This window comes from Equus przewalskii, chromosome 32 (genome assembly GCF_037783145.1).
Source record: "Equus przewalskii isolate Varuska chromosome 32, EquPr2, whole genome shotgun sequence".
Taxonomy (NCBI): Eukaryota; Metazoa; Chordata; class Mammalia; order Perissodactyla; family Equidae; genus Equus; species Equus przewalskii.
Window position 1 is genome coordinate 8,493,593 of NC_091862.1, and position 26,443 is coordinate 8,520,035.

General features: G+C 45.7%; 2 protein-coding genes and 2 non-coding genes across 5 annotated transcripts; 3 read left to right on the forward strand and 1 right to left on the reverse strand.

Moving 5' to 3' along the window:
* TCP1 (t-complex 1) lies at nt 1-10,420 on the forward strand. 2 transcript variants are annotated; one of them, XM_008531466.2, is made up of 12 exons: nt 1-936; nt 2,151-2,236; nt 2,445-2,573; nt 3,615-3,712; nt 4,085-4,195; nt 4,434-4,615; nt 5,004-5,130; nt 8,153-8,328; nt 8,699-8,822; nt 9,128-9,320; nt 9,475-9,638; nt 10,118-10,420. In XM_008531466.2, the coding sequence occupies exons 1-12, from the start codon at nt 873-875 to the stop codon at nt 10,332-10,334; spliced, it is 1,671 nt and encodes a 556-aa protein (XP_008529688.1). In that variant the 5' UTR covers nt 1-872; the 3' UTR covers nt 10,335-10,420. The 2 variants fall into 2 exon arrangements, with proteins under 2 accessions (XP_008529688.1, XP_070458792.1); XM_070602691.1 differs by lacking the exon at nt 1-936 and adding an exon at nt 1,252-1,722.
* On the forward strand, nt 3,866-4,003 carry LOC139080846 (small nucleolar RNA SNORA29). The gene has a single exon (XR_011535671.1). It is a non-coding gene; the product is annotated as a small nucleolar RNA SNORA29 (small nucleolar RNA).
* On the forward strand, nt 8,882-9,011 carry LOC139080850 (small nucleolar RNA SNORA20). Its single transcript, XR_011535673.1, has one exon. It is a non-coding gene; the product is annotated as a small nucleolar RNA SNORA20 (small nucleolar RNA).
* On the reverse strand, nt 10,328-23,800 carry ACAT2 (acetyl-CoA acetyltransferase 2). Its single transcript, XM_070602693.1, has 10 exons — nt 23,562-23,800; nt 21,771-22,537; nt 20,977-21,111; nt 18,762-18,943; nt 17,322-17,439; nt 13,856-13,999; nt 12,946-13,068; nt 12,210-12,364; nt 11,144-11,254; nt 10,328-10,724 (listed from the first exon to the last, which is right to left on the reverse strand). The coding sequence occupies exons 2-10, from the start codon at nt 21,823-21,825 to the stop codon at nt 10,554-10,556; spliced, it is 1,194 nt and encodes a 397-aa protein (XP_070458794.1). The 5' UTR covers nt 21,826-22,537; nt 23,562-23,800; the 3' UTR covers nt 10,328-10,553.
* Nucleotides 23,801-26,443: the final 2,643 nt, after the last annotated feature.

Here is a 26,443-nt window from a genome sequence, read left to right on the forward strand (position 1 = left end):
GCAGTAACGCACTTGCGGGTGGGGCGCGACCCGTTAGTTTGAGCAGCGGCCTTCCCGGAGTTCGGCATGTAAGATGCTCGTTAACTTCCCTTTACGATTGTTTTTGGGCCATCTGGTCACAAAGCCTAGACCGACCATTGTCGGGCCCACGCACACCCCAGATGGGCACTGGGAGGAAACGGGACAGCGCACGATGCACAGTTTTCAGACACGCCGGTTGTCTTCCCGTATGGCCCGTGGGAAACCCTGGCGTGTCCCACCCCGGTTGAGGCCTCAAGTTTATACTCGAGAGCCCAGAACAGAGCCTGCGACTTGCCGCGCGCTCTCCACCAAGCTGCGACATTGAAGGAGAACAAGGAGAACCCGACCACGCTAGACTCAGAGGCTCAGCTCAACCTGAGAGAAGGGCCCGCCCCCTCCTGTCACACCCCAACTCCAAGCCCCGCCCTACCCACCACCTTTTCTAGAAGGCACTAGAATGCGCAAAGGCGCACGCGCAACCCATGCCTGGGGAGAAGCCTCAGCCCAGTGCCTCCTTCCCGCAGCGGCCCCAGATCCTGACTTCCGTTCTCCTCCCTTCGCGCCCTCCTCATCCGCTCTCTTATTGGGCGAAAGTGCTGGACCCGCCCTCTTCCGGCTGCTGACTTCCTGCCCACTCTCACTTCTCACCCCGCCCCCTGTCCTTTCTTTCCCGTCCTGCCCTGCGGCGGGCCCGGGGAGTGGGAGCGGTGTTCCCAGCAGTCCCCGCGGCGTCGCTCGGGCCCGTTCCACGCTGCCGCCGCTGCCGCCACTGCCACCGCCGCCCGGCCTCGGGACCGATCCGCTCGTTGCCTGCGGTGTGAGCGAAGCTCGACGTGTGCCCTGCCGCGAAGATGGAGGGGCCGCTGTCCGTGTTTGGGGACCGCAGCACCGGGGAGGCCATCCGCTCCCAGAACGGTAAGGGCGGGCGAGGCCTGAGTGGGCCGGCGGCGGTGTGGGCCCCCAGCCCGCCCTGCTGGGCCTGTGGCTGCCGGGCTTTCAGTTTCCTTCTCTTTCCTCAAAAAGGCCTCCTCCCGGGGCGGGGGCTCTCCGACCCCCGCCGGTCTGGCCACCTCGAGGGGGCGCGGCGGCCCGTAGGGGAGGGATGCCCGGGGCGCTCCACGTTTGGGGAGCTGCGCGGGTGGCGGGGTCGGCCGTGCAGGTCCAGGCGCTGGTGTGGGAAGAGCGCTTCCGGCCTGGAGAGCGAGTCCCGCGCCCCGGCACGTGCCGGCCACGCCGGGAGGCCCCCGCGGTCCGGTGCCTGTGCCCCTTCTGTTCCCCTTCTAAGCGGGTGGAGCGCGTGTCCCGGCCACGGGGCCTCGTTCTAGGGCCATTCACCGGAAAAGGCTGGGTTCAACTGCTCGTTTCACTGGTGGGCAAATGGCCGCCAAGAGATGACTTGCCCGTTGTCCGCCTTCCACTCACCCCCGCCCTCCCCCGGGATCATCTGCAGTGGATGCGGGTCCACATCCAGTTCTCACCCCACTTGTCGCTGGCAGCTTTTTGTCCTTAGCTGCCAAGATTTTAGTTGCATGTTAGCATGAGCGGTGCTTGAGATGGATTTGTCGACGTAAACCTTAATACGAACTAAGGCATTTGTGGTGGTTGAGCCTCTCGAGAGCGTTTACCCGTTGAAGTCATGGATGCCTGTCGATCTTACCGTTGTTTGATAGGTTCTTAATTTTTGTCTTGGGCGAATTTGAAGTAAGTTAGAACCTTTGGATGGCCGATTTTTTGGTTCACAAAGACCATATTGATTTTAACAGTATAAAGGAAATAACTGTCAAAATCTGAAGGGAAAGGCTGATATGGATCTTTTTTCTTTTGCGTGGAGGAGTAGCTGGACCCGGAATTATAACCAGTAGATGACTTTTATTCTATGGGGCAATGAAGTGGATACTTTTATATTAAAACACTTGGCATCCCATTTTAGATGAATTCCAACGGAATTTTGCTAGTCTTCCCCTACCCGTATTGGACTTTTCAGTAGGTAATTTTTAAGTAATTAGGGTAGACTTGTAGATTTGGAAAACTCACAAGCTGTTGGATGTCGTTTACTTTCTTTAGGCCAAAACGGTGGCCTTTTGGAGTAGTGGATTTTTCTAATTTCATTTCTTTTTTTATTTGTACAGTTATGGCTGCAGCTTCTATTGCCAATATTGTAAAAAGTTCTCTTGGTCCAGTTGGCTTGGATAAAATGTTGGTGGATGATATTGGTGTAAGTACACCTAGATGTTTGTTACTTTAAAGAAAAAAGGTAGTTTTAAAAATATTTTACTGTCAGATTATTTGTTTTTGTCAGAATGCTGGTGTGGGAAAGTGTAGTAGAAATGAATCTGTATCGTAATGGGGCTGTGTTAATGTAGAGGCTGTCTTGTTTTTCCAGGTGACTGTTGTCTTTCTTTCCTCCTCTGCAAATTTTTTAGGATGTAACCATTACTAATGATGGTGCAACCATCCTGAAGTTGCTGGAGGTAGAGCATCCTGCAGCTAAAGTTCTTTGTGAGCTAGCTGACCTGCAAGACAAAGAAGTGGGAGATGGAACTACCTCCGTGGTAGGTAGTCACCGAGTGGGAGAGGGTAAAGCCTAGTGGTTGTCCTAGAATTGAACTTTCAGAAAGGGAAACTGAAGTCAGTCCTTTGCTTCTGTGTCAGAAATAAGTTCCATCCTTGAGAGGCAGGAAATTTAAGTTGTTGCTTGGGTAATGATTCAGAAACAAAACTTGAAAGGTGATGGTTATAGCTAGGTTGCACAAGTTAGGTAAAAAAAATAAAATTAAGAAAGAATAGTTCCCTCATTTTAAATGTTGATTTTCACAAGTTTTATGAGTTTTTTCCCCCCTCAGCTATGACAATATTCATAGATCACACAAAGGTTTTTTTTTTTTTAATAGTCTCTTTTTTATGTTTTGTTTTCTCATCCCCCTTTATGACCTGAGGCCTGGAAATTTCTAAAGCCTTGTGTTTATAATTATCTAGAGAAAAAAATGTTACCAGTTTTTTTAAAAAAAAAACAAAGGTGTTTTTATATTTTAAATGCTGACAGGCAGTCTCATGCGTTCAGAATGGGATTGCGAGAAAGTCAGTGAACATGGGCTCAATAACACGCTATAAACTCTTTAAAGATCATCCGTAACACCGATGTAGTAGAAGCACTGTTATTTGGTAAAGAACACATAATTTGCTCTAAAGAAACAAGCAGTGGTTTGTGGGGAAAATATTTTTTAGTGTCCTTAGGAGGATGATTTTTTAAAATAAACCAAGTAATAACTTAAAATAGTACAGGTCTTTGAGTACTCAGACTTTTCATTGAGCTTCTCTTGAGCGTTTAATCTTTAAAGGTGGTGGATGTGTAGTCGTCTGTTGTACCGCAGAACTGGCTTTATTAGAGCATTTTTTTGGCTCCATCTAGTTTTGGCCATTTGTGTGTAAAACTGCAAAGAGTTTCCTTTTTTTGTTTTCTGATAACCAGTTATTCGTTTCACCACCGTCACCGTTCTGGTTAATAACATCTGAATCATTTTAGTATTCTTACATATGCGTTGCACATGTTGAATGTCAGAGTAACATTAGAGCAATGGATGTTTTCTCCACAGGTTATTATTGCAGCAGAACTTCTAAAAAATGCCGATGAACTCGTCAAACAGAAAATTCATCCCACATCAGTTATTAGTGGCTATCGACTTGCTTGCAAGTAAGATTCTTTGCATTCAGCGAGAATTTTATATTATTTGATATCAACAGTGTGTTCTTTAAATGTTTTGATTAATGACTAAATTTTGTTTTGAAAGAGTGTGTTTTATCACTCAGGTAGTAATATTTGAAGTAAGTGGGACCAGTATCCTTTTTTCCCAGTTGACTACCACATTTTCTCCTAAATAGATTTTAGTGGCTATGCTTATGGGATAGACTAAAATTGCCATGATCTGAAGAGGGAGGATTTGTTTGTGTCCTCCTCCTATATGAAATGGCTGGACAAAGTTGGTGCCTGTGACATTTTGACACTGACTTAAGAAAAGTTTGAGTAGTGGATTTTTAAGTGTTTTCTCTCCCACATGTTAAACAGGGAAGCAGTGCGTTATATCAGTGAGAATCTAATTATTAACACAGATGAACTTGGAAGAGATTGCCTCATTAATGCTGCTAAGACGTCGATGTCTTCCAAAATCATTGGAATGTATCCTTGTGATGGTCCGGTCAAGTTTAGGCTATAAAGTTAGGGGAAGCGTGATATAAAGTGTGGGTAAAAGTCATATGTGTTATAAATAGTGATAAATAGGACTCTAGCATTTTGATGGTGTAAATAATGCTAGTTTCTTTGATGAGATTGCTAAGAGGAACTGCCTTTGAATTAACCTTGATTTTCATGTGCATCCATTGTCCAAGTTTCTTGTTCTCCTTAACTGTTGGCTTAGAAATGGTGATTTCTTCGCTAATATGGTAGTAGATGCTGTGCTTGCTATTAAATACACAGATATAAGAGGCCAGCCTCGCTATCCAGTCAATTCTATTAACGTCCTGAAAGCCCATGGGAGGAGTCAGATGGAGAGTATGCTCGTCAATGGCTATGCGCTCAACTGTGTGGTGGGAGCCCAGGGTAAGGTTTGGGATTGGGTCGCGTAACAGGAGTACGAAAGGGTAAAATTTGCTCTCTGTGGACTGCATACTGTACATCTTCAGATGAAGTATTCAAGACGTGCGCCTGCTGTTCTTTAATGAAGCCCAGGGGGGAAAGGAAATTGTTTATTGCATTGTCAGTTTCTCTTTTGTAGCTTAAGTGCATATAACTTAGGAAAAATGCAAGTTAAAAGAAAGTACATGCGTTTAATGCCATAAAAATTTGTTTCTAAGGTTAAAAGTAAAATCTAAATTTGTATATTTACATATTACATGGTTTTTCTGTGCTATTTATTATGTTTGAGTTGTTTTATAAAATGTAGTCTTATAGTTACTGTAAAGGAACTTAATATTATGTTTAATTATAGGCATGCCCAAGAGAATAGTTAATGCAAAAATTGCTTGCCTTGACTTCAGCCTGCAGAAAACAAAAATGAAGCTTGGTGTACAGGTGGTTATTACAGACCCTGAAAAACTGGACCAGATTAGACAGAGGTATGTTGAGAGATTATTTTTGGCCTTTGAAAGGGGTGTTTGTAAATCACCCTTCTGTTAGAACAGGTGATAGTTAACTGGAAAGAATGAGTGCTGTATCTCATAGATGATGGCAGGTAACCAACCAGTCACTAGGTGGCAGAGTATGGCGATTATGCAACTGGGTTTTTTTAAGTGTGAATGTCTTGGAGGATTTTAAAAATTCACGTTTTTAACCAAACTATTTTCCATAAATTTCCAGGAAAATTAGAAAATGTGATGGTGTTTAAAGAGATTTGGAGTGATAGAACTTACATGAAAATTGGGCTTTTTGTGGAATTTTGGTTTTATGGGTGGATTGATATTACAGATAGATCCAGGAATGTGCTTCCTCCAATAAGCCTTACAGGAACCCAGCAGTGCAGTGTTGACTGACACCTGCTGCCCGCCAGGTCCTAGGGGCACAGACGGTGCGATTCATTGGTTGGCACGCCAGAGAGCTGGTGTGCACTCGGTCGGCTACCGCTCTGCACTTTGCCTAACACTTGACCCGTACCATTCAAATAGCTTTTTAAATGGTTAGTTGGTTAGTTTAAAAAAATGAACAGTGACTGAACTAAATCTACGGGAAGTCTTTGCCAAGAGTCAGGAATGTTGTCATCTTTTAAATCTATCTGTATGTGTATACTTTCCTTCCCTCCTTCCTGATGTAACAAAGTGTCCTTCCAACAAAGGCCCGTCCCTCTAGAATAAGTGTTCCCAATCCTCTTGCCTCCTGCCTTGAAGTCTTGTTTCATGGATTGTTCTTTCTCAGCTTCTCAAGTGCATCTTCAGCTACTAATTCTCCTCTTCATTCCTTTCTAGTTTCCACTTGTAGCTCTCTTATCTTTCAGTAGAAGCCTCTTGCTCACATATCCTGCTCCAGTTACTCTGCGTCCTTCTCCAACTCTTATAGCCAGGTGTCCCGAGTGATTTACACAAAAACTTCCCTGGTGCTTTACTTTTTCTTCTTATCCTCTTTTCTGTTCTGCTCTCCAATGGAAGGTCACTTGTTAAGGTCACTTGTGACCGCTTAGTGTTCACTACACACTTTCAGCTTTCACTTGACCTTTATCAGACCCTTGACTACTTGTTGAAAGACTTTTGGAGGGAGGAACGACTTTGTGATGCTGCCTTGTCAGTATTCCTATGCCTGGGCGGCCACCATCTCATTCTGCTCTCCCCAGGATAACTCATCATTCCCATGACTTCAGATACTGTCTCTATGCTGGAAACTCTAAAATCTAGTTCTCTGAGCTCCAAACATACCTGTGATTGTCTAATTGAGTGCTGCTTAAGCATCTCAAAATTGGCGTGTCTGGAACTGAACTTGTGCTGATACCCCCGCATCTGCTCTTTGCCCTGTTAGTGATGAGGACCCCTCTACTCAGGGAGAAAACTAGGAAATAGCCCTAACTCCTCTGTTTACCTAATACACTTTTCCCTTCTCATCTGTCACCAAGATCACTTGATCTCTGTCTTCAAATTAAATCTCAAAATCACCTGTTTTCCCTTTCCATTCTCTCGCTCACGCTATTGCAGAGTCACCCAAACTGGGCATCTGGGTTTCACTCTTGTCCCCTCCCAGGCGGTCTTCCACACAGCAGCCAAGTTGATCTCATCACTTCCAGGGCCCTTAGAAGGTCTCCCATTGCCCTGGGATAGATCTTTTAATTCCTTACGTATTCTTTTCACTGTGGTCCAGCCACAGCTGGGACTGGGGTCCACACTTCCTCCGCGGGCCCCTAGGGAAGTTCCTGCCTCTGCCTTGAACATACTCTGCCTGCTTGTTGACTGGTTAAGTTTTTACTTACCCTTTAGGTGATCAGTCTCTCAAAGCAGCTTTTCTTTCTCCTTCGATCTAAATTATACTCTGCCGTGACTCCTATACTCCACCTTCCATCGGCTGCCCTGCAGTCTCTAACCCTGTGTCTGTGTGGCTTTGACTGTAAGTGCTAAAGGTAGACTGATTCCCCTGATTTTGGAGTCCTGTCCTTAGAGTGTCTGGCACACAGTCTTTGTCAGTATATACAGAGAGGTTTATTTTGAGGTTCATCTTTAATTCGTTTCACTTTAAAAATTCTTTGATCTCATTGCTCTTCTTTGATAAGTGAAATGGCTTTAATTCTCTGTATATTGACTATTTTTCAAATCTGTGTCTCTTCCGTCAGCTTGCTGGTGATTTCCATGCTCTATATGAGTGCCCCTTGGCAGCTTCACAGACTAACGCAGGGACCAAACTCATGTTGTCGAAAGCTGAACTGTACTTTCTCATCCTGCCTCTAACCTGTTAGTATTTATTTCACTCCAGGAGTCAGTGGCTGAACCTCCCAGCTACCCAAGCCGTAAACGTTGACTTCTCTGTTCAGGCCATCTGTTCTCAGCGCAAACATTCCTGTCTCTCTAATTATTGCCTCCTTGCCTTTAGTCCTTCATCTTTCCAGTGAGGTTTCCACATTAACATTGGGATCCTTTTGAAACACAGATTCAATACCACTACTATTCCTATTTAAAAATATTAAACTTCTTACCAGTCCAGACTCTTTGACATCCCTACAAGGTTCTTCATTTTCTGGTACTACTGGGAATTTCAACTCTTGGCCCCTCTCTCAACTCCAGACTTTCCTTGTTCCACCTGCCAGGCTGGATTTATGCCTCTTGTATGCTTGTAATCTGCATTCCACTGTAGTAACCCTTGTCCCTGGGTTGCAGTTGGCAGTCTCTCCCCCTGCCAGATCCTGGAAGGCAGGGATCCTGTTTCCTTTCTCACCACAGTGCTTGGTTAGGAACTCAGATTGGGGTAAGGGAGAGCTAAGTGGTAATTTTTAATTCCTTGAACTTTTCTATAAATTGTCTGATAGATATTCTGGTCATAGAAGTGGAGGAATGGTTAATATGACTTAATCTGCAATTTTGTGAAAAATACTTAATGGAACTTAGAGCTATATTGTATAAAAAACAGAAGACAACTTTGGGTTACTCCTCAAATACTTGATCTCTGTAGAGAATCAGATATCACCAAGGAGCGAATCCAGAAGATCCTGGCAACTGGGGCCAACGTTATTCTCACCACTGGTGGAATTGATGACATGTGTCTGAAGTATTTTGTGGAGACTGGTGCCATGGCAGTTAGAAGAGTTTTAAAAAGGGACCTTAAACGCATTGCTAAAGCTTCTGGAGGTATGTCTTGTGCCAGCTCTCAGATACAATACTTCATGTTACTTTCTGTGACTATGTCTCTTTATATTGGAATGTTAACGCTTAAGCAGCTTCAAAAACAGAACAGTTTTTACTCAATGCTTTGTGCTACAAATACATTTATAGAGCCTTTTTTTTTTAAATATAACTGGAAAAGTTTTTTAACTTAATTTCACCTTAAAATGACAGTTTCATCTTAAGATAAAAGGACAATTGCTTATCTGCTGCCTAACTGTAAACCTTCAACTTGTATTTATATATCAGTTTTATCATAAATGTTTCTGAATCTAAGACAGGATACGAAAATATTCATGGGAATATTGTTTACAGATCTTTGTAATTATCTTAATAGCAACTATTCTGTCAACCCTGGCCAATTTGGAAGGTGAAGAAACTTTTGAAGCTTCAATGTTGGGACAAGCAGAAGAGGTGGTGCAGGAGAGAATTTGTGATGATGAGCTCATCTTGATCAAAAAGTAAGAGCTACTTAGTAAACTATAAAGCTGCACAGATTTTATTCATAAGAACAGATCACCTTCCCATTGATTTGCTGCTATAGTCTCTCAGTGATATGAGCAGTTATACGCATGGGATAAAATAATACTGGGCCATTGTAAATTGAGATGGAGTAACCATTTCATCTCTTCTGCATGGCCAAGACATGGCTTCTATGTCCAAATGTCCTGTGTAAGCAGGATTTAACCAGGACACTTAACAGTGAATTTCTGTGTAGACTTACTTTATGAAAGAATTAAGAATTGCACTTTATTTTTTTTAACAGCACTAAAGCTCGTACATCTGCATCAGTTATCTTACGTGGGGCGAATGATTTCATGTGTGATGAGATGGAGCGCTCTTTACATGATGCACTTTGTGTAGTGAAGAGAGTTTTGGAGTCAAAATCAGTGGTTCCGGGTGGGGGTGCTGTAGAAGCAGCCCTGTCCATATATCTTGAAAACTACGCAACCAGCATGGTAAGAACATCTAGAGACCCGTGTTCTTTTCGACATGGGCCTGGGAGGGATCATCTTGGGCATTTTGTTAATGTACCTCATCTGAGACCTTAGCTGCTGCTTTGGGTGTTAATTTTTTCCTTCTGTGAAGATGGCTCATTGTCTGTCTTCTTAGGGGTCTCGGGAACAGCTTGCTATTGCCGAGTTTGCAAGATCGCTTCTTGTCATTCCTAATACGCTGGCAGTTAATGCTGCCCAAGACTCCACAGATCTGGTTGCAAAGTTAAGAGCTTTTCATAATGAGGCTCAGGTTAACCCAGAACGCAAAAATCTAAAATGGTAAGCATACAATCTCCCTGTCTTTTTCATTGTCATCTGTATAGCATCTATGGTAGTTTTGGGGTTTTTTAAAATTCATGAAGGATGACTAGTGATTATATTAGCATTGGTGTGTCTGGTTAACAACCCTGGTTCCTAAGCTCGCCCTGCCTCTGTGGGTAGAGTGACCTCCCCTACAGGAGGGTCCCACAGAGACAGGGGAGGTGACTTTTGGGTGAGCCATAGCCATTTTGAAGCAACTCCTTTATAAGATAAGTGATGTTTAGAAACAGTTTCTTTACTGCTATCTAGGCCTTTCTACAGCTCTTTCAGTGCTGGCTTTGTTATTCATAATCAACTACTTGAATCCTAAAGGGGCCTACCATGAATAAGGTCCCAGCATTTCCAAGCTTAACATTTGGATGAAATAGCCTTTAAAGGGATGGGATGTGTGTGTATTATGTAAGAGGCCATTTAATAGTTTTTTCCTAAAATTGCAGGATTGGTCTTGATTTGGTCAATGGTAAACCGCGAGACAACAAGCAAGCAGGGGTGTTTGAACCTACCATAGTTAAAGTTAAGAGTTTGAAATTTGCCACGGAAGCTGCAATTACAATTCTTCGAATTGATGATCTCATTAAATTACACCCAGAAAGCAAAGATGATAAGCATGGAGGTTATGAAGATGCTGTTCACTCGGGAGCCCTTGATGGCTGATCTGATTCTCTTTTATTTATAACAATGTTAGATGCAATTGTCTTGTACCTCGAGTATTACATAATTAAAGTACAACAAGCTGTCAAGCCTGGGTTCTTGTGAGGTGGGAGATGGTTTCCGTCCTCACTTTGGTCCTCTGACTTCACATATTATAGCTTAGTATCTTGTTTAAAAACAAATAAGGTTCAAGGTTAGTTTAAGCATGACATTTAAGCAATTTCATCCTCTCTGAACACACATTGCTATTCCCATCCCACCCCCAATGCAGAGGGCAGCAACACCACGATGGCCGCCCTGTCTCTCCAGTGTGTGTAACAGAGTAACAAGAATCCGACAGCCAGATGCTCCAAGAGGATGGCCCAAGGCTATAGCCCCTCCTTCAACGTTGACCTAAGGGGAAAAGATTTATATCATTTATTCTGTGGGCACAGCGTTCAAATCCTAAACTACTACCTTTCCTCTTAATGTTGTACCAGTAAACTATCCTTTTAAGTTCAATTTTTAACTGCTTAGGAACTGGTTTATACCCCTGTGACATCCATCCCAACTACCTCCCCTTCTTCTTAGTTTAAAAGATAGAAAAATGCCCTGTTCGTGTTGGAAGTAAACTAGTGCAGCCTCAGTCTTTTACCTTGGGGAGCAAGATGAGTGAACTCCGCGTCCCAACAGGACCTTAACCCAGTACCCACCACTGCTGCCTGGCCGGCACCAGGGCCGTGTCCTCTAACTGCACAGAGCTGATGAAACTTAAAATTGCGCTGTGAATGGTCATTTGCAGGCTCTCCTCAGGACTGCGTGCTCATGCTTACCTTCTCTGGGTTTAATCCCAGTTCTTTAGCTATCGCAATGGAGAGGGCTGCAAAGGCTTCATTGATTTCGAATACGTCAACATCCTCCAGTGACCAGCCTGCTTTTGCGACCTAAAGGAAAGATGAACAGTCTAAAAAACTTGAGTGGAACCAGTCTTCACTGAAGAAATAAAAGCAGAATATAGTGTAGGATAGTGAAGGGTCTCTTAAAAACTGTCACTTTGGGGGCCTAGTGATATCACGCATTTTGCCTTGCTAACACCAATTCTAAAGGGTTAAGGATAAAACTTCCCTTGGAAATTCTAAACTCTCTTAAATTTTGAACCAGTAACATCTGTTCCTTGTAGGTGAGGTGAGATAATAGAATCGGTTCTAAAAAGCATATGATGGGACTGGCCCAGTGGCGTAGTGGTTAAGTTCGTGCCTCACTTCTGCAGCCTGGGGTTTGTGGGTTCAGATCCCTGGTGGAGACCTATACTGCTCGTCAAGCCATGCTGTGGCAGTATTCCACATACAAAATAGAGGAAGAGGGGCCAGCCCTGTGGTTGAGGGGTAAGTTCGTGCACTGCGCTTCAGTGGCCCAGGGTTTTGCCAGGGCCCAGGGTTCAAATCCTGGGCATGGACATGGCACCGTTCATCAAGGCATGCTGAGGCAGCATCCCACATACCACAACTAGGACACAACTATGTACTGGGGGGCTTTGGGGAGAAAAAGGAAAAACAAAAGTCTTCAAAATAGAGGAAGATTCGCATAGATGTAAGCTCAGGGACAATCGTCCTCACCAAAACCCCAAAAAACATGATGCAAATGTTCATGGCTGCTCCTTGTAGGGAAAGAAAACTAAACATACAACTAAATGAATAAGCTTTAAGGCTAATGGAAAGAGTTTCATAAAAGGGAAAGAAAGCAAATGAAACCTGATAGGAATAAATATGAAAACAAAATCCAGCTCAGTCTTGGCATTTTGGAATGGAAAGGATCTGAGCAAAGGTTTAAAAAGGGCAGAAGTTAATATGGAATTAGAAGTTACAAAGGACAAGTGCCAACATTCAGGATTAAACTCACAGCTTGCTTTATTGCTGGAATTGGTCCTATTCCCATAATGGAAGGCTCCACGCCTGCTTGTGACCAGGAAACTATCTGTGCTAAAGGGGTAAGCCCACGATTATCAGCTTCAGACTTCTTCATAAGAACCACAGCTGCAGCACCATCATTTATTCCTGTAAAATACGAATGTCTTGATTTCTAAAAAAAAGTTCATTAACTTCACTTAGGTACCTATGTCTACTTTGTAACACCTGAAGATGTAGGTTAAATTATGCTTAACATCTTGGCAAAGCCATTTGCCATAGTTCAGAAAACAGTGTAATTACAAATGGTAAGTTTGGCAATATGACATAATTGACCCCAGAACATTCTAATGGGAGAAGGAGTGGAAAGATTAAAGCAGTGGGGGAGGGGAGATTAATGAAAAGAAATGGAAGAAACAGTCCAGATGGCACAGGAGGTAGTGGGAATTTGGTTTTGGAAAAGTAGAAAGGTGGTAGATAAACTTGTGGGTTCCTAATTTGCTTTTTCATCCATATGTCTTGTTAGGATGCTGGGAAACCAAATCCACTCTTTCAGTGTCTATATAGGTTCAGTCAGTAATCAGATATGGAGAAACTACGTTTTTCCCTAAAGCAACTAAGACAAGGTTTTAGAATAATTTGCGTATAAGTAAAAAATGGAATGAAAGAAGGCATAAACTTGGTAGACACAGAAGATGGTACACCTCCCACTGCCCTTCCGAAAGCCTGACCTGAAGCATTAGCTGCAGTGACTGTTCCTGTGCCATCGGTGAGAAAGTAAGGCTTCATCTTAGACACAGCTTCTAGGTTGCTCCCATGGCGAGGAAACTCATCTGTTTTAACTTCAATACGACCTAAAAAAGGAAAATCAGTTACCCAAGATAAGTACAGAGATGGCAGTCAATGAGCTAGGAATGGTGGATTCCTCAGATACAATACAAGGATTCATATTTGGAGAAAGGTTTATTAAAAAATATTTTCATTCCAACAGGAGGAAAGTACACACAAAAATCGTATGTTAAAATCTTTTATGAGCGCTGTCTCCATGAGACTTGGAGCGTTTCCCATATTCACAGCCCTGTGTGAGGAAGGCTGCTGTGGTTTGGGGCCAAGGACTTGGCTGGTGACAACTGGCTGGATGGGGGAGAGTCAAAGCCAATCTCATAGGGACTGGACACAGATGTCAGGGACCAGTAACAGAACTTGACTGGGACACTCCATTTTACACAATAGCAACGTGACCCCAAAGATCTACCCTCAAGAAATAGGAAATGCACACGGAAGCCACAGGAGGTGATGGATGTTCACTTCTGAGGAGATGTAGCCTGTAGGGGCAAAAGGTCAGCCGCTGCCTCCTAACAACCGTGAGGCGACGCTCCAGTTTCTCATGAGACCAGCTGCACCCACATAGCCATGAGGGCACTCTGGGACCAAGAGTCTAAATGCTGACACGGCTTCCCCTCACCCCATAAACACCCCCTGCCCCATATTCAGATGTATCCAGGACATGGCTTTTCTTTGCAACCTGAAAGCCATAACTGAGACAATTTATAAACATTCCTATATATTATCCTTTTGGATATTACCCTTACCTATAAATAGCCACGTTGATGTTTAAACCATTATGATGTATATACCCACCTTTTCTGGAAGATACAAAAACTGGTACAATCTCTTTGTCAAAATGGCCGGCTTTCTGTGCATTCTCTGTCCTGTTCTGGGACAGAACTGCAAGCTTGTCCTGTTCTTCTCTACTCACTTGCCATTTTTTGGCTACATTTTCAGCTTTTAAAGAAAAAGATAATAAAGCAAACAAACATCAGAGGCTTTCCTTTCCCCATTTCATCACATTGGTACTTCTGTTGAAAATCAGTATTTCAGTTTGGGTCTGTTTCTGAGCTCTGCACTCTGTTCCACTGGTCCACCTGCCTATCCTTAGGCCAAAACCACAGTTTTGAGTACTGTAGCTTTATGCTAAGTGTTAAAATCAGATAGCCTAAGTCCTATTTTCTGCTTTGTCAAAATTGTTTTGGCTATTCTAGGTTCTTTGCATTTCCATATAAATTTTAGAATCAACTTGTCAGTTTCTAAGAAAAAGTCTGCTGCAATTATGATAGGATTGTACTAAGGCTATAACTCTGCACATTTTTTAGTGACTGTGGGATTACAATATGTACCCTTATCACAGTCTGCTTAGAGTTAATACTGTACCTCTTCACATACAATCTAAGACCCTTGTGACAGTATAGTTCTGTCTCCCCCATCCTTAGTGCCAATACAACCACATATGTTGGAAACCCTACAATACAGGGCTATGTTGTTGCTTTACACGGCCATATGTTTTAAAGAAATTAAGAGAAAAAAAGACCACCTTTTATATTTACCTGCATAGTTATGATTTGTGGTGCTCCTCATTTCTTCCTGCAGATCCAAGTTTTCATCTGGTGTCAGTTCCCTCCAGTCTCGGGAACTTCCTTTAGCATTTCTTGTAGTGTAGGTGTGCTGGCAACAGATTCATTTTTTTTAATCTAAAAATGGTTTTTATTTCACTCTAATTCTTGAAGGATGTGTTGACGTGATGTGGAATTCTGGGTCGACAATTTCTTTCAGTACTTTTGTCCCCTGGCTTTCACTGTCTTCGATGAGTTATCTGTCATTCATATTGTTGTTCCCTTGCCCATAAATATGTAGTTTTTTTCTGGTTGATTTCCAAATATTTTTACGTTTAGTTTTCTTTTTCAGTAGTTTTACTGCAGTTTCCCTAGGTGCAGCTTCTTTCTTAACCTTCTTGGTGTTTGAACTTCCTTTTTCATGAGATTTGGGAAACTTTCAGCCATTATTTCTTCAATATTTTTTCCTGCCTCGTTCTCTCTTCTGACTCCTATTCCACCCATGTTGTCCAGTTTATTTTGTTCCACAGGTCACTGAGGCGCTGTTTATTTTTTCTGTGTTCTTCAGGTTGTATATATATTGCTCTATCTTTAAATTCACTGGCCCTTTCTTCTGTCCCCAATTTCCTGTGTAGGCCTTCCAGTGAATTTTTCATTTCAGATCGTGGATTTTGCAGTTCTAATGTTCATTTGGTTCTTGTCCATATTTTCCCTTTTACTGCTAAGATTTCCCCCATCTGTTCCTCCACTAAAGTCATGTTTTCCTTTATATCCTTAAACATAGGTAAAATAGCACCTTTAAAATCCTTGTCTTCTAATTCCAATATCTATCACTGTAGGGGTCAGATTCTATTGACTGATTCCCATCCCCTTCCTGGTTATAGGATACATTTTCCTATCTCTTTGAATGTCTAGAAATTTCTTACTGCATGCTGGACATTACAGTTGCTATATTGTTGAACATCTGGATTTTACTATCTTTAGCAAGTATAGAGTTTTGTCCCAGTGGTTTAGCAAGTATATTGAGTTTGTCCAGTGGGTTCAGTAAGGTCTCACTCTGGTTGGTCAGAACTCCTATGTCTCCCAGCAATCTAGGAAATCTCCATTTGATTCACAGCTCCCTAGCCCTGTTTTCTTCTAAGTTTTGTGGGGTGTTACCCTGCACGTGCACAGTGAAGTATAGGACCAAAGACTTATGGGGACCCACAGCAGATTTCTGGAGCTCCTCTTCTTTGCAGCTCTTCTCTCCAGTACCCCACCCCACAAACTCCAAGCATCTCAGCAGCTCCAAACTCCAATCTCTGCCTCCCCAGGTCACTGTGGCCACAGTTCCCCCAGGGAGAAAGCCCGTGAGAGTGGGGCTTTCCCTTTGTTCAAGAATCTCAGCCTTACATGATTGTTGGTTGACATGTGAAAACAGTTGCTTGATATATTTTGACCAGTTTTGTACTCGTTTCTAGTAGGAGGTCTGGTCTTCACTAATTACTACATCATGGCCTGAGCCACTATCTTTTTTTTTAAGCAACAGGAATTTATTTTCTCATAGTTCTGGAGGATAGAAGTCCAAGATCAAGGTGTCAGCAGGTTTGTTTGCTCCTCAGGTCTCTCTCTGTGGCCACCTTCTCACTGCGTCCTCACACGGTCTTTCTTCTGTGCCCACATCTCTGGTGTCTCTTCCTCTTCTTATAAGGACACCAGTCAGATTGCATTAGGGCCCACATTAGAGATCTCATTTTAACTTAATTACCCCTTAAAAGGCCTTAACTCCAAATACAGTCACATTCGGAGGTCCTGGGGGTTAAGGCTTCAACATGCAAATTTTGGAAGGACAAAATTCAGCCCATACATCTTGGAAAAGCCTTGAGAGCTGAATTTTTCATGACCATCTGTGGTGATGCCGAGACAGTTAGTTGGACCCACACTCTGACAAACTGCCCTAGAGCTATGACAAGTAAGACCCTGGTAGGGCACACAGCACCTTCCGTGGTCTGCCCACAATCTCCAGCCTTCTCTGCTGCGGATCTCACTCACACAGTGATGGAGAGGCCTTGAGCTTCTCACTGTTCCCACATCTCCAAGCTCTTCCCTCCCTCCCTGCATTTGCCCACACTGTTCCCTCGGCTTGGAATCTTGCCCTTCCCCCCCATCCTTTTCATATGGTTTTTATTCCCCATAGGAGCAAAGCCATTGCCACACGCATTTGAGCAAGATGCTTAACTCTAAAATTAAATGTCCCTTCTGTTAAGTTTTACGTTTACATGCAGTAAAGACATAAGTTCTTTCAATCTTCCAGTTGCTTTCCCAGTAAACCTAGACCACAGGAGCTTTCCAGATGGATGCCTAATGAAGTCCTGATTGTGTAATGCAAAGAATACAGCTGGGTACCAGAAATACTAGTTTATCTCTGACATTGCCTCTGCCACAAAACCACTATTTGTGGGCTCTTGTTTCTTCACGTGGTCAAACGAGAGATGGATACAGAAGAACTCTGAGGTGCTTCCCACCTCTAACATTCCCTGATAATCAAGGAGTCACAAAGGAGAGAGGGGCTATTTCCTCATTTCATTCATCAAAGGGGAATCGTCTCTGTCATTAGGGATACAAAATGATCAGGACCTGGTTGCTGCCCTTGAAGAGGAAAGCCCCGCAAAGCGGATTATTATCTGATCTTTCTAACCTTTTTACAGTCCGTATGTTTTCCGCTATATCTGCCTTACCTGTAATGCCCATATGATAGTTGTGAAATGCATCTGTAAGCCCGTCGCAGAGGATACTGTCAGTCAGTGGCGTTTCTCCCATCTTGACTCCTGTCCTCAAGTGAACCAAGTGAGGAGCCTGGAAACAAGAAAGACAAATGGATTTAGGCTTGGATGTAACCAGCCCTCTCCTTATGTTCCCACTGAAATGATCCAGTGGTTCCTCCGTCTTCGCCTAGCCCCCTTGTGACTCCGCAGTTCTGGCCCATCCTCCGCCTCCTCACCCAGGGCCCAGGGCCTGGGGCCCCGGAGTCAGCTGACTACTCCACCCTGCCTACTCTTGGGAACCTGTTACTCTCCTACCTACCCATTTCCATTTTTCATCAGACCTATCCATTCTGTGTCTTACTTCCTTAAGAATTTCATTTATTCTTTCCAAAGAGGCGACTTGTTACCTGTTAAATGAAGAGTTCATCTAAGGCCTTAAGTGATGATAACAATGTGCTACTTATTTTGATGGGAGACATAATGCCTACAGTGAGAGTAACCAGGTTGCCTAATTAAATGATGGGAGTGATTTCTCGGTAGGGGGTCCTCTTAACTCCTACCAATTCAATAGCAACTATAATAGAATGGAAAGTCTTGGAGTCACAAGATCTGTACTCGAATCCTGGCTCTGGGCCTCAGTCTCCTAACTTATAAGTTTGGAATGATGCCATCTACCCCGTAAGGGCTGTTGTGACTGCACGTATGAAAGCACCTCATAAAGAACCACAGAGATAGCAGTGTGGTCCCATCACTGTCACTCTGAAGTGTGTGCCGCCTTCAGCCTACCTCTTCCTGGGCCTCAGCAAAGGCTGGGCTGGACCGCCTCTGCCTAGGGCATCCCCCGCTCAGACCCTGCACTGCCTGTAGGAAGCAGGGCATATAGTTTTTCCTTTCCACCACTGTGCCAATTTGAGGGCTGGAACTTGGTGAAACAGATTGCACCTGGCAAACCTACTGGAGAAGGGCACCACTCAGTGGTCCTCTTTCCCATGTTCTACACCCCCAAAAGGTCAACCAAATTTGGTCCCTAGGTCCCTTGCCATGTGCAGGAAGGTAAATGGCAACATCTGTTTTTGACTTTTCTTCACAAAAAGAAAGAAATTTAAGACCAAGGATATCAAGCAACTAATGCTATAGGTTTAGTTCAGAAAATATTTTACACTTTGGTAACATTTTCAAAAAAATATATTGTGTTCCAATCACACTGGTTGACAAGCTTTTTCTTCAACCTGGATTTCTCATCCACTTTGAAGAATAATTAACCTTCGGGTAGGGATCAAAGTTGAACCCATTTTCCGTTGATTTGCTTACTGTTGGGCTCCAGCTCTGATATGCGTCAATTAACTCCGCGATGGCAGGGACACGAGTTTATCAGCGAGAGGTCAGGGACAGCCATCTCTTCAGAGGCCTTACCTTGCTCATACTTTCCATGCCTCCTGCAACCACAATGCTGGAGTCTCCGATCGCTATCGACTGGGCTGCAAGGCACACAGCTTTCAGGCCTGACCCACAGATCATTTGGCAGCTCCAAGCTGGAACAGAGTAGGGGATCCCTGCACCCATACTGGCTTGTCGAACAGGATTCTGCCCGCAACCTGGAAGAAGGAACACAGAGGCCTCTGAGCAACCAACGAGAAAAACAGCAAGTACACACAAAATCCGGAGACTGCCAACTGAGTCTCCTGCCACTACTCAGCCAAGCCACGTTCCCACGAGAGGCGAAAAGGCGGGTGTACTCTCTACATATCACAGTCTAGCCTTTGAATACATACTCTCTTGTGCTGTTCTACAGATATTTTATGGATATAAGCTCTCTTCTCCACAAAGCTATGAATACCTTAAGAAGGAACTGTCCTCTTGATCTTTCAATAGGATGTGGAAAAGCACACACTCCCTCATACACACGGGGCAGAACTTGGGCATTGTTCATGTTTCTAACTAGGGCTATTGCTTCCATGATCGTGGCTTACGACCCCTGGGAAGGTAAAGGGTTGTTTACATATGAAATCCTCTGATAAGAATCACTTCTTTGGGGGGCGGCCTGGTGGCATAGTAGTTGAGTTCACACGCTCTGCTTCAGTGGCCCGGGATTACAAGGAAAAATAGGGAGATCTGCAGAGCTAACATCTGTGCCAATCTTCCTCTGTTTTGTATGTGGGATGCCACCACCACATGGCTTGATGAGCAGTGTGTAGGTCTGCACCCGGCATTGGAACCCGTGAACCCCAGGCCGCTGAAGTGGAGAACGCAAACTCAACCACTGTGCCACCGGGCTGGCCCCTCAAGGTTCCTGCTTTTTAAGCTACAGTGAATTACATATGCATTTAAGTAAATAATTCCTTTATAAAAATTTTATGTATATATTCATAATCCCCATCTTCAGGTACTTAGAGTTGAGAAATGAGTGCTGAACATGATTAATCAATACTCCTGCATTTAGCAGAATATGAGCTCCATGAGAACGAGGATTTCTATCTGATATGAACATTGCTTATCCCTAACTGACAGAAGAGTGCCTGGTGCACAGCAGGGGTCAGTGAATATTGTTACATGATTGTGGAGGGCACCTGAACTTAAAGAGGAGGACAGATGTGGGTTCAAGTGCTAGCTCCACTTCAACCTGTGACCTTGGATAAGTGACCTGACCTCTGAAAACCTCACTTACTTCTTTGTAAAGTGGAGATAATATGATGCAATAGACTTACTGAGAGGATCAGAGAGAAGTCAACACAGTGCTATAAAGGCCCAGCACTTAGCAGGCCCTCAATAAACAGAGCTATGATATTTCTTACAATTATGTGGAGATACTGTAGAGGTGAGATGTTGAAGAGATAACAGAGAAACCAGAGGTGGAGCCCCCTGGGGCCACAGACTAAGTCTGAGCTTCGGATGTGAGAAGGAAGAAAGGAGAGGCCGCCCGAGGCAACCGCCGGTCTGAGCGTGTTTCTCATGTTTTAAAGCCTTGGAGAGTCACAAGAAAGTGGCATGCTTTGACCTTAATGTCCAGAAGGACAAGTTGAGAAAGGAAAATGAGGAAGAGCAACTACACAACTAAAAAATAACGACACACAAAAATGGGCCAGGTCTCAGATAGGGTAAGGACAAGAGTAGGTTATAAGTGAGCATTACCAACTGTCACTATGAATAATCAGAATTTATGCCTCTGAGTGAGCATGAAACTAGTTATTAATAACTAATTAGGAATTATCAGAGATCGATAGTCCATAAACCCAGTGTGACTCAGAAGTGGGACTTGGGCACTCTGGTGACTCACCTATGCCCACCCAGGGAGTGATAGCCTGAAGTGCCACCTACCTTACCAGCTCACGAGAAGTGAGCCTGATGGGGCGAGGGCCTCCGGGTGCTATGGAGCCCCATCCCCAGCACCTAGCACAGGGCGAGGCACAAAGGAGGAATTCGGGACACTTCTAGTGAATGTGTGATCCCTAGGGAAACAGGGAGGGTGGTGCAGACTCTGCCACGTGCCTGGCTGGCCCTGCTTCTAGACATGGGAAGGCAGTGGAGGACGGCGGTCTAGGTTCCGCAAGAACAGAAGTTTCCGCGTGTGTGTTTGGTGATGGGCTGCTTCTGAGAAACCTCATCTCTGTCCAGGTCACTGACCAGTTACCTGCTGCCAAAACGTGTCCAAAGATGACCTCTGACACGTCTTCAGGGGCCACGGCGGCCCTCTTCAGGACTTCTTTGATGACAGTCGAGCCCAAGTCATGGACGGGCACGGTGGACAAGGCACCATTGAAGGAGCCTAGGACAGAAGGGAAGGCGACAGAGGAAGAGGGATACCCCCGCCCAGGCGCCCGCGCAGCTCGCAGGGGTGCAGAGCGGACCGAGCAGCTGACTCGCAGCAGCCGAGACCCGGGCCCGGGGCCCCCAGAGCGCGCCTGGAGGCCGCGGACCCGCGGGAAACCCGCCCATCTATTCCCCAAGTCCCAGCGGACGGGCGCAGCCCACGCTTCCCTAACAAAGGGGGCGACCCTCCCGCGCCCGCACGGGCTTTGAAATGATCACAGCACTGAGGAGATGGAGGCAATTCTAATCTGGTTCTACCAGCGCAACCCCTCCGAGCGCCACCGCTCGGACCACCCAGCCGCCCGGCCGCGGCGGCCACACGGCTGAGGTGGCGCCCCACCGAGCTGGCCAATCAGGGGCCTCGCGAGAGAGCGCCTCTCTCCGCCAGCCAATGGGAGAGTCGGGCGGCGCGGTGGCTCAACACGGGCAGCCAATCAGAGCACGCGGAACGGAGAGGGTCTGACCGGGTGAGGAAGGGGCGGGGCTGTCCCGCAGGTTTGAGGAGGCCCGAGGCGTCGGGTTCCGGGGATCCCAGGGGCCCCAGGGGTCCCAGGGTCCCCGCGGCCAGGCCGGGCCCGCGGCTCAGACCCCGCGCCAGGCCCGCCGGCCACTCACCAATGATGGTCCGCGCCGCCGAGACGATGACCACGGGGTCTGAGCCTGCACTCATCCTGCCGCCCGACTGCTTCTCGTGCTGCTGTCGGCCCCGCGTCGCTAGCGAGTGAGGCAGAGCCCCGCCGGGCCGCGGGCGGACAGAGGGCGGAGCCGCCCCGCCCACCGCCTCCGCGGACGCCGGTGCGCAGGCGCGGGGGCGGGGCCAGGCGCGGGCGCCGGGGCCGCGGGCAGAGGGCGGCGCCGCGGACCGGGGACTAAGACAGGCACGTCCCGCCACCGTCTCAGAGCGTCATCTGAGTCCCCCGGTGTGGTACCTTCTGTCCTGATGTTTTTGTTTTGGGAGAGAGTTGGATTTTTTTGAACTTGATGTTTTTTGGAGCAGTGAAAAGTGGGGGGGGGACAGAAGAATGTCCCGCGTTCGGCCGCGGCCTCGAGTTCCCGGGGCGAGAGTGTCGGGAGCGAACGCGGCTCCCTGCAGGCCTGCGGGCTCTCTCATGGGTGCCTTTGCCCTCGGGGCTTCCGAAGTTCCTCTGCTTCTTGCCTGGGCGCCTAGCATCATTCACTCGCTTAGGGGTTCACTCTGTTCTCCACGGTGCACACCCCCGGGAGGACTCCGCGCCCTTCCGTGCGGTTGGCACCACGTGCCTTTCTTGTCCTGGGAGCTCAGCTCTAGCGGTGGCTGTGCGGGGAAGCCTGAGTGTCGTCGTGTCCCAGCGATCCAGAGGTTTCCTGTGCTTGACAGTTTGGACAAGCTGAAAGGAGAAGAGCTGTAATAACAAGTTGGGTCACTCTTCTGTTTAAAACCCTTAAAACTTCCTGTCCCCTTCTGGGCAGAGTTCAGCATCTTTCAGAGCGCTCTGGGAACCTCACGACCTGGCCCCAGTCCCCTTCCAGCCTCAGTTCTGGCTGTTTTCCCCGGACACACCCCATAGTCTTGCTCTGTCTTATTCTCTCTAGCATCTAGAACAGTGTCATGTACATAGTAGAGACTTCATTAATGCTTATCAAATAAATGTTAGTGAATTTTCATGATATTATTCAAGAGCTCTAACAGTCGCCAAGAGCTGCAGGAGGCCCCATACAGAGAGGCTAGTCAGCCACAGGTATGGAGTCTTACATAAGTTTGAATAATAATTAACATTGAACAATCATCAATTACCAATATTGGTAAGGTGTGTTTGTGTAAAGGGTAAACACCTGGGTGGGGTGATCAGTGACGGCTGGAATTTCATCACTATTTAGAATAGAGGAGGGCGCCGGGTGGCGCAGAGGTTAACACACGTTCCACTTGGGTGGCCTGGGGTTTGCCGGTTCAGATCCCTGGTGCAGACATGGCACTGCTTGGCAAGCCATGCTGTGGTGGGCGTCCCACATATAAAGTAGAGGCAGATGGGCACAGATGTGACCTCAGGGCCAGTTTTCCTCAGCAAAAAGAGGAGGATTGGCAGCAGATGTCAGCTCAGGGCTAATCTTCCTTAAAAAAATAAATAAATAAATAAAAAGATTCCTTTATAAAAAAAAGACCAGACAATACTTTCCACCTCTTTCCCTGGAAACAGTTACAGTGATCCATTCTCAACGTCCATTTGACTCCAAATAATTAGTCTTAGTCCTGGCCAATGGTTTCAGAATGGACACATGACCCAGTCTTGGCCACAAAAGGTGAAGGGAAGCTTGCTGGGTGGCTCTGGGAAGGGTATTCTCACTTCTAAGAGATACAGAGAAGTTGGATCCTTTCTCCCTTTGGACGGTGTGGTGTCTTGGTGTGAGGGTTAGAACTGCTGCACCCACCTTTTCAGCATGAGGGGAGCCAGCATGACTGTAAGGCCAACACATTGAGGACAACAGAGCAGAGATGGAAAGAACTACGGTCTTTGAGGACATCTTTGAGGATAACCGTGGTGTCCATTCAACCTCTGGTCTTCCAACTCTGTGAGATCAATTTTCCTTATTTGTTTAAGCCATTTTGAGTTAGGTAGGCTGTTCTGTTGCATGCAACTGAAACATCCTGATTCATCCGGGCTCACTTCCTGGCAGGAAGAGAAGATTTTTAGATGTTCAGTAAATCAAAGAGAAACAACCTAATATGCTAGGAGGGAAAGGGTTTCTAGGCAGGCATGCAGCTTGTTGAGAAGAACACTGGAGCAAGAGAGCTGTATCGCCAGGTTGTGTGGACAAGGTTGACAAGCCTGGGGAATCCTCCTGAAGAGCTTTCAAGTAGATTGAAAACTCGTTAGGTCCTGGGAACCTGCATTAGGACTTGGCAGAGATATGTGGATGGGCCACAGACAGCAGAGAAGATGGCTAGAGCTCAGGCCCCGTTGGTGGGCTGATAGAGAAGTTTCGAAAAGCCTGGATAACTGTTTCCTTGGGGAGAAGCCCTTTGGGTCTGGCATAGTGATGGGGTCAGCAATGCTCCCTAAGAACTCAGCAGCACACTCTAAGCGTCTTCTGTCTAGAACGTGTTCCCTGTCCCGAAACACGAGAATCCAAGGAATTTCACACACTTGTTCCTAAGCTTCATGCTCTATTCTAGATGTAAAGTCCCCTTATATCTCTGACCACCCCTTAGTCTCCTTCATGGACTTCCTTCGACTACCCCTTAATATATCTCCCAAGGTTCTTACTCTGCCCCAGCACCGGGGTAATACCAGTCACTGCCCTGGCTTCAGTTACCACCTATAGACTGACAACACTGAAATCTCTCTAACCTAGTTGTCTCCTGCGCAGACAGGCCCTCTCCATTAAAATCTCCCACAAGCACAGCAAATTGAACACATCTGAACTCATCCCAGCCACCTTTTCCAGCCTTTATTGTTTCTCCTCTATTCAAAATCTCACTGAGCAGTGTTAACTGTCTTCTGTTAACCAACCTACCCTTTGTAGCACTCCTCTTAGACATCACCTCCTCCAGGAAGCCTTCCCATCTCCCGCATTTGGTGCCCCTTGGTATCTTCTCCCTATCTTTCTACTTACCATGGGTTAAAATTCCTAGTTTCATCTGTCTCCTCTACTAAGACTGTATAAGCTTCGCAAGACAATCTTGTACTGCTTTATGCACAGCTCCTAGCACATTAGAGGCATTAAATATGAATGAATACTAATACATTTGTTATGCCCAGTGCCTAACACTGGATGAATATGAATATATCCTTCTGGATGCAAGAAACGTATTCACGTGTTTCCGACCTGGAGGCTCTGTCCAGAACCAACTTAATAGGAAAAATTGAGAGTACTGCTTGCTTTCGTTGTGTGGCCACACGGCCCCTGTTCTCTGGGCCAGAGTCTTCATTACCACTGTTCTTCACTATCTACTCAAAGCTACGTACAGGCCAGATGGGGACTGTGAACAATGAATAGCCGAAAGAAGAGGAAAAGAATCATTTTTAAAAGTACATCTGCTTCTAGGATCATATGCTGCGTGGGCTGGTGAGTGAGTGGCTGCGTAGCCCCCGTAATCTCTAGTGCAGAGGAGGGGCCCCCGTTACAGGAGTGCTCCTGAGCCAGTTTCTCCTGAAGCGGCCTTGCCACTCTTCTTGGTTGTTTCACAGCGTTGCAGGCATCCAGCGCGGATTTGAGCCAGGCAGAATTCACCAGCCAGCCGGGTGGCAGACTCCCTCGTTAGTCTGCAGGAGCAGTCAGTCCATCACCAAGTGGACTTGCCACAGCTGGAGTTTGTGGTGCTTACAACACGGGTGGCCAACACTCCCTTGGCACAGCTCCCCCAGGATGGGACCAGATCAAACGTAATGACATTATCCAAGGTTGTACGAAGTGTTAATTATAACCACGGGAATAAATGAAGTCCCATGAATGTGTCATCAGAGACATTGGCAATGATTGAGTACAGGGGACAACTACTATTAATGAAATCAAAGGAAGACGTGAGAGAACACTGTCACGAAGAATGGCTTGGCATTGTTTCCAAGTGTCCCAGAAACCAGAGTGGCCAATTGCATCAAATACAGCTGAGAGGCCAAGGGAACTATCTAGTGAGCCCTGTGACAAGCACTTACACATTTCTGTTCTCACTATAATCTTCCTAGCAGTAGCATCCACTGAAACTTATGTGAATTGATGGCAACTGGTACATCCTCCACTAATGCCAGGACTTTGCCTAATGTTCTCATTCCTCTTGTGCACAAACTGACACCGTTTGCGTCAAAGGCCAAATTAACCACTTCTAAGACATGATTCTTAACTACCCCTCTCAGCTTAGCCAGCGTCTTGAACTATATACCTAAAATGTTGCTAATTTGCTTTTTTCCCATCACTGCATTGCCATTTCACGTGATTGTTTCCAACTTGTACGTTTTTGGCACAGCAGCCAGACTGCTGGTGAGATGCCATCCGCAGCAGCTCAGAACATTTCTTCCTCGTCTTCGAGAGGATGAAAGGAGGCAGAATGACACGGCGCCGAGCCCAGGCTCTTGGAATCAGATGTGGTTCAGCTGCCAGCTTTGAGGTGGGTACTGGGTGTTGCCTGCAGACCTTTAACAACTGCAACCTAGAGGGCAGCTCCAGCACTGACTTACCCTTTGAAGCCCACTTCTTGTTCTGTAAATGGGGCTAACAAGTGCCCATCACATGGAGTGATAATGGGAACAGTAATGCATATAAAATTCCTGTCGGTTTCTGGCATCTAAGTACTCAATGGATGTCAAGAAATGGTT